Below are 13,173 nucleotides of genomic sequence, written 5' to 3' on the forward strand. Positions count from 1 at the left end.
GCTTTGTTGATGATGATAATGCGATATTCGAACCGAAATGTTATAAGATTGATGCGATTCAGTGTACAGTTAACGTAACGTAATATAACCATAATCTATCATGTTGTTCCTGTATGATTTCTACATTTATTGAAATACTCTGGCAAATTATACTTTTTGTAGTATTTTATATTACTAGACATTTGATAGGATGTGAATGAAAGAAGAGATTTATAATAAAATAACAAGAAATTACGAGTTTAAATTATTCTAAATATCGTGCAAACATTCTAGTCGGACACGGTAAGTGCCCTAACTAATACTTACAATTAGCATTGTATATTCTTCGTCTTTGCTTTAATATATTTAGAAATAGAAAAACTAAGAAATAATTATTCTTATTTTCAATAAGATCACAGGATTGCCTTACAACAACTAACGCCATGGAATAACCACGAAAACATCCAACTTGTAAATTTGCACTCGGGTAAAACGCAAGAATGTAAATGAGAGAGTAGTACTTACTCGATTCAGGTTCTTTGAAGCAGTCCGCTTCGTATCCAGTTCACGAATTCCATCAAAAGTTGTCGTCATGTGCTTCTACACTCTACACGAGATTCCACGCCGAAGCATAGCACGAGAAGTCCACTCGTCGTCGTGTTGACATTGACTCGTCAAAGAGTCAAAGACACATGGCGTCGACGAACGTTGTATCTCTTAACTCCACTCCATAAGTTTCTCCTATGGACAAAGTCGTACGAATACAGAAATTTCTAGCACGAAATTTTTCTACGGAATTTAAGATTCTGTACCTTCACCGTACATTCCCGAGATAGAAAATACATTTTAGGATTATTTGCTATGTTATATAGACAATTACATTAAGCAAAATTTACTCGACGAACAATGGAAATGCTTTCGTGTTTATATTCGACTCGTTGAAGAATTAAGAAAAATTAAAAGGTGCCGATGAACGCTTACCTGTTTCTGATATATTCGTCCCAGAAATATCTCCTATGGACAAAGTTAGTCACACGAGCACAGAAATCTTTTTACAGAATTCATAATTTAGTATCTTTTCACTTTACTGTCTTACGATGTTAAATTCCAAACTCGCGATGTTATGCATCCACGGTATAGTTCGTAAAATGCACTTGATGTTGTGTTGACATTCACCTGTCGAAGGATCGAAGACATATAACGTCGATGAAGGCTTACGTGCTTCTATCCCCACTCCATAAGTTTCCTCTTACGGATAAGCTCACAGGAACACGGAAATTTTTCGAACAGAATTTTCTTACAGAGTTTAAGAATTATTCTTTCATACACTTTACCGGAGATAAGAGATTGAGATTAGGCTTTACAGTGCATCACTACGCACAATATTCCACACACGCGCTTACAAAAATAATACGCTAAGGTTGACAGCGACGTTGCGTCGAAGGACTAAAGACGAATGTTTTTGATTACAAATCTATCGCGTGCCTGCTTGGATCCCCAACCCGTGACCCCTCGACCATGTCTCGCGAATACAAAAATTTCGAATAGCTAGGGAATTTAAGATTTATTATGTTCGCAACGCGACGTGGAAAACCGCGCGTGCTTTTCATCGATTGTTGTCTCCAATCGGCATTTCCAGCATTTGGCTGGCCTGGATAAAAACCAAACTCTACAAAAACTTGCAGTTAAATATTGAACAATCCGGCGCGGCCGTTTCCTATTTCGATGGTTAAAGAAACACGTGAAAACGAGTTTGAATGGGTTAAATGGAAATCGAAGGTTTTCCCGCCTCCCGCCGTTCATGATGAATTCGTCACAGTCGAAACAACGAATTAAATGGTATCAAAACTCGCCTGGTAACAAATTCGTTCGTGCAGGCGTATTGCTATTCGCTCGTGTTTCATCCCACTCTTTTTCACCCCTTTTCTTTCTTCCCTTCCACTCCTATTTTTTCTTTTTTTTTTTTTTTATTCTCGAACTCTATCACCATAACAATGCTCGTGAAATCGGGCCACTGTGATGATGTTCATCCGCCGGGCTATTTTTTAACCCGTCGGAGTTTCCTCTTTTTTTTTTTGTTTGATATACGTACTTTTGTACGTTATTATACGCTAGCTCTCATTCGTGCAGTATATATAATTGACGATATCCGGTTACGCGTAAAATAATGACGAAAATATTATGTTATTGTTATCAGGAATAAGCGACAAAATACGTAAGATTTCTATGTTAAAACTATCGAACGGTGGTCTGTGAACGAGGAGTGGGTTATTTTTTATCTTTTAAACCACGGTTGTGTAATTATTTTATTGGATACATGTATAGCTTTATTTTTTTTCGCGTAATTTCCATGTTAAATAAAGCAAAATTTTACTTCGTTCTTATCGCGAATTTTTATTCTAAATGTACGCGAAAGATATAAAATTATAGAGAATATGTGGAGAATATTTAATAAAAGATACAGGGTCATGAAATTATGAAAAAATGATGAAAGTTATTTCATTACGTAACAAAAGTTATGGCCGTCATAAACTGTTAAATATGAGATATCGGATGATAAATGTAAAGTTGAATATCATTTTTAACAAAGACCGGCTTGCACGATAATTCATCAATTGATAAAACATTAATAAAATAGAACATTAATAAACTGACAAGACACGAGTTATACATCATAAACTTCAATTTTATCATTCTACAGGTGCAAATTCTTGCATAAAATTCAACATCATATAGAATAATCAAATAATTTATACAATTAATAAAATTTACTTGCAAAAGTCTTGCTTGTTGCATTACTCAGATTTCTAGGTATTATGAAAGAAAAATACTGATAATGCATAGTTTCTAACTAACAGTAATTAATTTAATTGTACAAGAGAAAGCCTTTTTCCTTTGATATATGAAAACATATCGTGTGCGACGTTAAAAATGCATTTCGCCTAAAAATATCAAGAAAATACCGAATAAAATACAATTTGTTTAAATATGTTAAATTAAGTTTTCCGATAAATGTAAAGATTAATATACATAATTAGGAACAACCAACATTTACGTAAAATAGTGATTTAATAGTAGCCGCCACTATAATAATACTTGCGACCCTCAGTAAATAATCGAGAAGAGAATACTCACCATTCCACCTTCATTTAACTAACGCTGCTCAGTAATGGCAAATGCTCGTTTTCCATCATCTAGGCTTGGTATTGCAATGTTTCCAAGAAATCCATCGACCAATCCATCGATATTCCTGCAAATCCGCCATCCATTATCACTGCGATCACCATGACAATACGACTGGAATTCAGCTGGTAGAGTTACAGAGGGACTCGACGTTAGGCGTTATGATATTGAACACTCGGATCTAGCGATTCTCGATCCACGAATTTCAGGCGTCTATGCGGGTAAGGTTCGCTTCTAATCTTCGTGGATATAATTCTGGACAGTTGAGTATTCGTCGAACGCCCCAGGCGTCGCATTCGAGTCTACGATTCGCCTTGTCTCGCGGTTAATAAACACCGTGGAAACTCTGTCGATCGTCGTTCCCGGAGAATCGTAACCTAGAAACTACCTCGAACTTCCGGGATACCTGGAAGTCCTCTATATTACGAATCACAGTGCTCTTAATCCACTTTCCATCCGCGTTCTTGACATTAAATTCTCTAAATTATCGACAATCGAAGTTTATTGGAAATTTCTATGGAGATCATACAGAATATTTTCTATGATATAGAATATTCTAAAATCCGGATATATCTAACTCGTGAACTCGTATCTCTGTTGCAAATGACAAGGTGCATGGAGGTAGCAAGGAGATATCGAAGGACGACCCTGTTCTTTGCGAATTTCTACGGCATGAAAAAATCGAACTGGCTGCAACGTTTCCCACGAGGATTTCGCCGAGAGATCGAAAGCTCTGGTTCGGAAAACGTGCAACTGTAAGCAGCCCTCTTGCACAATTGAACTAATATTATCAGTGAAATTTTACAAGTTATAATACTAATAAATCCTCTTGCGTGGCAGTACTAAGTTTGGTAATAAAGTAAACGAAGCTCTTCCGGCAAATTTTACAATTTACGAGTCAGTGAAATTGTAACACTATAAAATATCACATCACTGATATTTAAGTAACTTTTTCACTTGTTAATTTACTAATAACATTGCTTGGTAAATTATTATGCAAGATGGCTGCTGCTTTCGTGACCGTAATTTAATCGCTCAAAAACGCTTTGTCTCTTTGACTATTTCCTGGCCGTAACATTTTTCACCTTGTTTGTCGCTACCAGTCTATGCAGCTTGTTTGCATTTCCTACCACGCGATTAATGTTATATATGTGGAAAGAACGAAACGCCAACTTGTCGACTGGTTATCGATAGTCACATGCGAATGCGAAGTAAAACCATACTTTGCCGGTCTGAGACAGTTGTCAGAAAATACGAGGAGAGCAGAAGGAAAAGAAGGAGGAATATAAGATAAAATCGAGTGTAAGGGAGTCTAATCGACTGTGTTCCGTTATTGCTACTGTCAGATACCACGATCAGCGAATATTCGACGCCGCGAGGTCGCGGATCGCAATATCGAACCGAAGTGAAAACAGGGTCAAATTGATGACACCGTTCCCGTTGACGTGCCTCCGAGAGATTATTTGAACGAGCAGTCGATCCCAACCTGAATACAACGTTCGCAACCTCCTGTTCTCACAGTGTTCTCAAACTGTTCGTTTTCTTGTTATCCGCGAGTCTACGATGGCCGATAGCTCACGAAAATGTACGAACGCTTGTAGAAATTCTTTACGGACACATTGTGTATGCTACGAGAGACGACTATGTTCGTTGTATTAGTAAAACTTGAAACAAGTTCCAAAGAGTGGAAGTTACAAGATCTTATCTCTCTGCTGTGTTTCTGATTTTGTTGCTTTGATCGTAGATGTAAAATTAACGAGGAAGATTAGGAAAAATAATTCTATAATAAACTATAATAAACAATAAGATTTTTAGAAAAGAAAGTGAGCTACAAAGCATCGAGCTCGTTTGATAACGATAACGATAATATACAACTGAGGAGCATTTTGAAGGAGGCACCTATAAAAAAGAACTATACGAGTAAGACTATGAAAAATATATGGTTCGACTCGTAAAGGTATCTAAAAACTTATAGAAACAACAGTTGTGTCTCGTCACGATACTAATAACATCTCAAGATGTTTTATATGACGTTTTTATGTATATTTTTTCTCCTATTGTATTCGTCGAAGAAATAGTTTTTTTATTTCTGACGAATCTTCTCATGACCGAAGGATACAAATTGTTATCACCCAAAATAGATTGGTTTATGGAAATTTTTTCTTCTATTATATTCGTCGAAGACATGATTTTTTATTTCTGACGAATCTTCTCATGGTCGAAGGATACAAATTTTTATCAGCCAAAATAGATTGCTTCATGGAAATATTCGATGAGACTTTTTACGATAACGGGTTGCCTTGCAACCAAGATTTATACTGTTTGGTTGCTCTAGTGCTTTTACGTCGAAGTATCGAAGATCGAGTAGGATGAGTGACAATGTTTAGCGTTCACGTGGAATGTCCATAATCTGCAGTGGTGGTACTCTGGAATGGCACTTTACCAGACGTTATTGTGCTCTCGAATTATACTTAAGCCCTGTGGTATCTTCGAGAACCTAATAAAACTGACAAAAGGACGACCGAGGTTCGGGGAATTTATTCCGACTCTTGAATTTCAAATCGTCCGGAGATATTCGAACGAATCTGCACGGTACTTTGTATCGGTTTCACGTGTCGATCAATCGACATACAGGGTGAGTCAGAACGCGCGAGAAATACGACAGAAATCGATTCAACACACTAAAGTAGGAAGAAACGTTCACATACGACCTTTTTGATATGTCATTTTTTTCGACAAATAGTTCGTTTCGTGTCGTAATAGTTGCTTACCTACCTTCGGAAAAATTCCTCGAAATGAGCAGGTCCAGCTTCAACAGGAGCGTAAATGCATCGCATCGTATGGATCGTCGAACTTGTACGAATTTATCTTTAACTTTGATCGTCACGACGTCGAGGAGTATTAACACAGTCAACTGACGTAATAGAAACAAGAGATTTTAAACGTCCCCATAACTAATAATCGCGTGGATTCAGGTCCATCCATGGATGGAGCTGGTCAGGAAATAAGGCCAACGCGACCTGTCTATTTGCCAGGAAATCGTTGATCTAAGTAATGTCTGGCATCGTAAAAGAAGCTGTAACTCCAAAACAACGTCATATCGACGTATGTTTATACGAACTCCTTATTTTAGAGTGCTGAATCAGCCACTGCCGTACCTTCCACAAAAATTTGGCTCACCGTGTATAAAGCACGTAGAAAGCCACAAGACATTCGAAAGAATACACACATACGAACACGAGACGCATAGAAAATGTCATGCCCCAGAACGCTTAATCTCAGATTCTTCATTTAATTGCATCGAGGTTAATGCCAGACTACCATGATTCTTGCAGCATGAGATAAAGAGAACGGTTGTCGAAACGGTCGATTTACGATGGTAGTTCGCTTTATCAGATTTCCAAATACCATTTTCATCAGACGCTGCTCTGTATGACGGAGGATCACGTCATGCATCCGGCCTCGGAGAGGAGACAATAGAGCAGCGAAGGGAATCGCGGAGGAACACAGTGAAAAAGGAGAAGTCGCTGCATGGGCGTAGATTCACCTATCGTCGAGCGCCATACAAGCAATACCCCAGGAGCTTTATGAACGATTGGACTCGTATTTCCGACGGAAAGTACATCACCGTGGACGTTTCCACGGCGAAAACAACGAGAAGCGAAGCGCTCGCACGTTGCCTGGTTCCAAGGAAATATGAAAGCTACGCCCGATCGGGCAGCTATATTTCATAACTCACGAGAAGGACGACGTTGGTGAAAAGAATCGTCACGAGTATCGTTTCTAAGTGGCCCGTGAAATTTCGCTCCCTCTTCGCAAACTCCCCGTGTCCCCTTTCATTCGCCGCGCGACGATCGGTATTCTCGGCTCTTTCACGGGTATTTTTTGAAGGTGGTCGCTCGCGTGAGTGTCTGGCAAGCGACCAAGAAACTTTCTAGGCTGCCACGATCCAAACCACGGTACAGTAATGACCTCAAGGGCGGTACCTTTTGTACTATCTTTTTGTTTTTCCTCTTTTTCTTTTCGTTTCATCTCCATCTCTTTTTAGCTTACTCTCTGCTCTTCCTTCTGCGTTTCGGCTCAACGATGGATTTTAACAGCCATTTCATCGGCAATTTACGCCCAGATTCAGGCTAATTAGCCGGAGAATTGTTTGCGGTTCCAAAGAATTCCTCACCGGACTTTTTGTTGCGTGTCTATCATTCGCGTAATTAAGCTTGCTCCCGAAACCCGCGAAACATAATAAAGTCGAGTCTCCTTTCTTCTGTCGTTCCATACGTGTTATTAAAAAATTTCCCGGGAAATTTCATACTCTACCGATAAACTAATTTATTCGATCGATATACACGCACGCACCAAGTGCACTATCCTTCATAGATATCCAGACAATTTACGTCTGATTTATAGTCATAAAGATTACAGTGCTAAACTATCTACTGAACCATATAACAATAATATACCTTAATATTTACTACGTATATCGCTACATATATTTGTTATTTAAATATCGTCGATTGTATTAATGTCAAAAAATTCGTTCTTGAGGAAAAATTAAAAAAGACATAAAAATACAATGTTTGCATTCTCGGCTCAATTGCTGAGAAAATCGAGTTTGGAAATTTATCAAGTATACTCGAAAATGTTTAATTCCACACTGGAAGCGACTAAATAATCGACAGCAGGTCATTCTACGTGTGAAGATAAGTTGAAAATGTAGAATAAAATCCGAATTTTATTCTCGGATTAATAAAAGTTTTAAAGTTTCGTTTAAAGGAAAGAATAGAACGTGAACATGTTTACTTAGGACTCAACTTAGTACTTTTTTCTCAGAAACAAAGCGTTCTGTGAAAAATTTTATTCCGCATTGTCCACTTATTTTCACACGTAGTACGAAAATTAGCCATGCTCACGTATATCTGATCCATTTTCAAATTCGATTTTCTGGAAAACTAAGTCGAAGATAAAAAAGTTTGATTCCATATCTTTGTCTTACTTTTGAATCACACCATTTCCGTTTTTATGTTATTTGCACGGACCCTGTATTTTTGTACGAATGATATCTGTTTGATAACATCTGGATGTGATGGAATCTGACTGAAATGACGAACGAAACTGTTTCCTGATCACGTGTACCGGATAAAACGGAACGCTTTGATGCTTCCCTATCGGAGATCGTTCTCGCTTTTCCAGAGAGATGAAAGCCGACGCAAAAACAAAAGAAAGCTTCACTCGGTTTACAGGGTATTACGCGCAATCCATACTGATGTAATCCCGACGCGTACTATCCCCTGGCCCTCTGAAGGTCGCAAGAAATTCCCGATCAGAATCGGCCAAAGGGACATAGCGGGATTCCAACCGCTGCTGTTCCATATATGTATGCACGTTGGTAATTCCACCCTTCGAGCTTTCTCGCCCGTTCCAGAAACTGGCCATTAGGTTGTTCGACTGGAGAACGTTCCACGAATTAATTTGTTCCTTGGGGTGACATCCTTCAGCACCAAGAATACTGAACGACATGGTATTACAGCACGACAGATAATACGGTGTTTCTATAAGATTCATGGTCTTACGCCAAGAGGCTTACCATAGGCCGTGTCCTTAACCGTCGTTCGTGATACTACAGTGTCGCAGACGGATCGTCTTATAGGACCGCCGAAATATATACAATGTAGCGACAAGCGCATAGTTGTCATCAAGCAGCGAGTTCTAGATACGTTGATACGCCTTCGATCCGTTATTTCATCTACACAAAGAAAGTAGCATACACGATCATAGGCGCGAACGGTGGCGTGACCCGAGCGTAATGGGGGTCGTCTCCCAGAAAAGACAAAAAAAAGATCGCAGGGCAATCAGTATCATTTGGCGATTCAAACGGAATGCATCGAGAGCTTCAGACGAATAAAATCCAGGTCGCTTAGTCTAACGAATATATCGAGAAATATCATAAAGTCGGATCGAATTACTAACAAACTAATTGTATTTATCATTAAATAATTTGTGACGTGTTCATTATAATTTGAAATATTGTTAAATATACAAGTTTTATATTAACCCTGTTAATTCAGTGTTAAACTCATTTGAACCACCTCTGTTATCTTAATCGAAACAGGGGAACGACTAATTCGTGGCGTCGAATAGTAGAATCGTAGCGAGAATTTACGCCTCTCGCTGACGCGTTTTCCTCGCGATCGCGTCTCTCCGCGAACGATCGTAACACTTGGATTAAAATCAACAGAACATACTTAATTCTTTTTATCTACGGTAGCTTTAAAAATATTTTTGGATTTAAACAAAGTCCTTTTGTATGGTAAAAATACATGCAATTATCTGTTTTGCATAATTAATTATCGTGTAACAAATGCGGATGAAGATAAGAATGAATTTATGGTATAGGGGATGTCCCTATGATGCCCACTTTATGATATTAGGATATTTATGGAGTATGAGATAAATCTGAAAAGTTATTGAGCAAAGTCTTTAAGAATTATTATCTGATCTTATACTTTGGATTGTAAAGAATCCTTAGGTATATATGTTAATTTTCTGTATGATAAAGTACTTCGTATATACAACGCACGCCCAATCAATTTCAACTCGTGATATCATGCATCTACGAATTTCTTCTTATTAGTTATTGATACTATAACGTAAATATTCGATCTCTGTTCTAAATTCTGTGTCACATTTTATCCAACACTCGTGTGTAGTAATACACGCACGAGTTTGCAGTGCATTTCTCTCTTCATATACCCTTCGGATAATGCATGTTCTAAAAAGTTTGGAAATATACACAGTGAGAAGAAGTGCAAGTTCCCGGCGGGCCAAGTACTATTAAGACGCGAGATTTTCAACGTCAACAAATATTAAACCCTTTCTCAACAACGTGGTAAAAAATTCTACAAAAATACATATCTGAGAGGAAGAAATTTGAGCCTGCGGTGCGCATTTTTACAGCCCAGCATAACGGCGTGTATCATGGAAAAACCATGCTCTTTTTACCGTCGCGTATTAATTCCTCGCTACGAGCAATATGTAAATTAAAAATCGCGTTATAACGGGGGAGAGAACGAATTTTCGCTGGTTTAAAGCCGCTCTAGGATAACGAGAATTACCAGGTAGTTTACCCAGAGAACTGTCTTCTTTCGCCGTGCAAAGGAAGACGATTTGCATGATTTATAAACTGCCAGCATCCCCCGTGAGTATGCAACGTTGAAAACGGGTAAGCTACCCCGTAGCCAAGGTCAACGAAAATTCGCAATTCCGGCCAACAAAAGGATCTCGCCCTGATTCCGACGATTCTCCTACATACATGCATGTCGTTATGGTAATTCTGATCTTCCATGGTGTCCGAGTGTGAGTCGAATTTTCAGGGAGACATAGCACAATGCGAAGGTCCTCACCTCTTCGCAGATTTTATCTTCGGCGTTGGTTTTTATGAGAATAAAAACATACCCGGATACTTCCGGATAATAATAATAGAAATCGTCATGTGGCTTGAAAGTGCGATCCGCTAATAATATTTATTGAGAGAAACGAAAAAGGTTATAATTTCGGTATTTGTCTTCTATGAGATCATTTTATGAACTCTATTACGTTTTCACATCATTTTCTAGCAAGTCGTATTTTTTTCTCTATAATTACTCGTAACAAACTGTTTACATTCGAGAAGAAGTATTTTGATGTGAAATAAGTAACTGAAAAAAATGACTCTGGAAATAGCTGATAAATCCCAAATTTTTTATAACAAACAAATAATATTAGCCTAGTTGTTGTGTTTCAATCTAATTAATCTTACTCTACATAACTAACGCTATTAATGTTTTTTTATTAATATCCAAAAGTTCAACGAAAACGCATATTTCATTCTAAAATCAAACGACAGATACACAATCTTGATGTGAAGCTATGTTACAATATACTGAACTTCAAAATTGCTGCTCTCCAAAACACGGCAGATCTAACTTATCGTATTTCTCATTTAAGAACTTCATACCAACCATGATAACGCCAAGTAACGAAAAATACGATCTCGCTCTTAATTGTCCAATTAAGCTTAAATGAAAAAGTAGGAGTAAAAAATCTTCTCGACACCTCGCAGCAGTTGATCGCGGACAAGCAGGTGAACTTAGGACATCGAGTAGACGATTCGGCGAAGAAACGAAGTTATAAACGAAGCCGGTGTGGCTCGAATAAAAATCAAGGGTCGTAGGTGGTTACGAGGTCCCCGCGGTGGAAACCCTGGATGAAAACTCGATCAACGTCGCCATGGGTTTGGCGTGTTACAGTGTTACAGAGGGGCTGAGGGGGATGAAAGTCGTTCGATGGACGAAGGGTGTCCAGCAACGCGATTTCTTCTCCCCTAGACGGTCATACTACATCCAGACGTCGTCGTGGATATCGTAGCTTTCGAACAGATGAGGACCTATTGGGAGAGGAAGGTTAGACACGACCGTGGGTTGATTTCAAATGATCCTGGATTTCCAAGGGTGAATAAAAAAAGGAAGACTGTCCACCGGAAAGTGAAATGAATTTCTCGTGGCCAACCATCGTTTTTTCTTCTTTTCTTTTCCTTTCTTTCCCTTTCTTCATTATGTTTGTGCAGTCTTTCTCTGTTTTCGTTGTTTCCAAGAAGGATGCTTTAGCGGTTGAATTTTATACGACGAGATCGAACGAAGCATAAGAAAGAGAAGAAGGAAGATTCAAGCCCGTTGTGGAAGGGGTGGTAAGCAGAGGAGGAAAAATCCCAAGGGAATGAGAATTTCAATGCGGATCGTGGTCGTGGATGATGATCGATCTTTCTCGGTGGTTGGCTATCAGGAAGGCAGAGCTTCAAAGTGCTTTGACCGCTCCCTTCGTTCCATGGATTTCCCTTCTTTGGACAGACTGGATGCCACCACCGATGCTCTTACCGAACGAATAGGTAAGGAGGAAATTTGTTAAAGGGAAACGAGATTTGATAGTCCTGCTTGAGGACCTTTCATTTCTTCGCTCCCCACATCACGCTACGAATACTTCTTCTATTTGCTCGAACTAGGCAGTTAGCGAACTAGAGGTGGAGAATTTGGGAATTTTTTCCCGGTAACGGCACGAATTTCCACTGAAACGCCGTGCTTATCGACGTCGATCGATTCTCGTTTAGCTTTTACCATCGGAATCGCGGCTTTTGAGGGTGTTGCGGTTCCCCTGCGCCGATGTCAATTTGTGAAAATGGAATTTTCTTCCATTCCAAGTGACGTATATTTATGAATTCATCCACCATTAACCCTAACAATTTTTAGATATTCTCTCTAAGGTATATTCATAACTACGAGTCCAAGTCCAAGAGAATTTTGTCATCTGAAAAAGAATATGCACTCGAACTTTTTGAATACTATCCATAATAGTTTATAATAGAACACATATAATAAAATAACAGTTGTCGATATATTTATTGAAAATTTCTAACGAATTTTGCTTGATTCGCTATTTTATTTCATAAGGTACGTGTAATTAAATTAAGTAACTGCGTTCTAATGAAATAACAAAAGGATTAAAGCAATGGAAAGTATTGGTATCATATTAAACATCAGAAAGTACCTCAATATTCATATCTGACAATATATTAGGTTGTCCGAGAAGTTTCTTTCGTTTTATTAGAAAATAATAGATTAGTTTATTGAATTATGCACGAACATAATAATAGAAATATAACGAAATGGATCATACCTAATTCAATAAAATACTATAAAACAAAAATTGTTGTTCATTTATTATCACCTTATGAAACGAAAGAAACTTTTCGGGCAGCCTAATACGTACACGTTAATTCTTCACACAGAAAGGATCAATAATTTAATCCGTATTCTAACGTTTCAAAAAATCAATAGCACAATTTCACTATGAATTTGTCCAAGTGTCATCTCGTTCGAGTGATGGCGAACAATAACGCGATGAAAAAAATTTAACGGTAAAAATTGCGTAATTCGAAGCAAGTGTCGCTGCGCCATATGAAAAGGAAGTCGGTGGTTCATC

At 38.3% G+C, this 13,173-nt stretch overlaps 2 protein-coding genes across 7 annotated transcripts in view; one reads left to right on the forward strand and one right to left on the reverse strand.

The window, feature by feature from the left end:
- LOC100649111 overlaps window positions 1–13,173 on the forward strand; it is a 108,860-nt gene that overhangs the window by 59,711 nt on the left and 35,976 nt on the right. Inside the window, exon 3 of one of the 2 annotated variants that reach the window (XM_048411461.1) lies at window positions 3,774–3,917. The exons of the other annotated variant lie outside the window; for it this stretch is intronic. Within the exon in view, the coding sequence (XP_048267418.1) occupies window positions 3,774–3,917 (144 nt within the window). The remainder of the gene's footprint in view (window positions 1–3,773; window positions 3,918–13,173) is intronic. 2 annotated transcript variants of the gene reach the window in all.
- The window catches only part of LOC100648766 (basement membrane-specific heparan sulfate proteoglycan core protein), a 249,112-nt gene that overhangs the window by 15,670 nt on the left and 220,269 nt on the right, over window positions 1–13,173 (reverse strand). For 2 of the 5 annotated variants that reach the window (XR_007226183.1, XR_007226180.1), the window contains 2 exons: window positions 961–3,229; window positions 505–720 (listed from right to left, as the gene is read on the reverse strand). The exons of 1 other annotated variant lie outside the window; for it this stretch is intronic. The gene's annotated coding sequence lies outside the window, so the exon portion shown is untranslated. The remainder of the gene's footprint in view (window positions 1–504; window positions 721–960; window positions 3,230–13,173) is intronic. 2 more of the 5 variants (XR_007226181.1, XR_007226182.1) reach the window with 2 other exon arrangements.

This window comes from Bombus terrestris, chromosome 13 (assembly GCF_910591885.1).
Source record: "Bombus terrestris chromosome 13, iyBomTerr1.2, whole genome shotgun sequence".
Taxonomy (NCBI): Eukaryota; Metazoa; Arthropoda; class Insecta; order Hymenoptera; family Apidae; genus Bombus; species Bombus terrestris.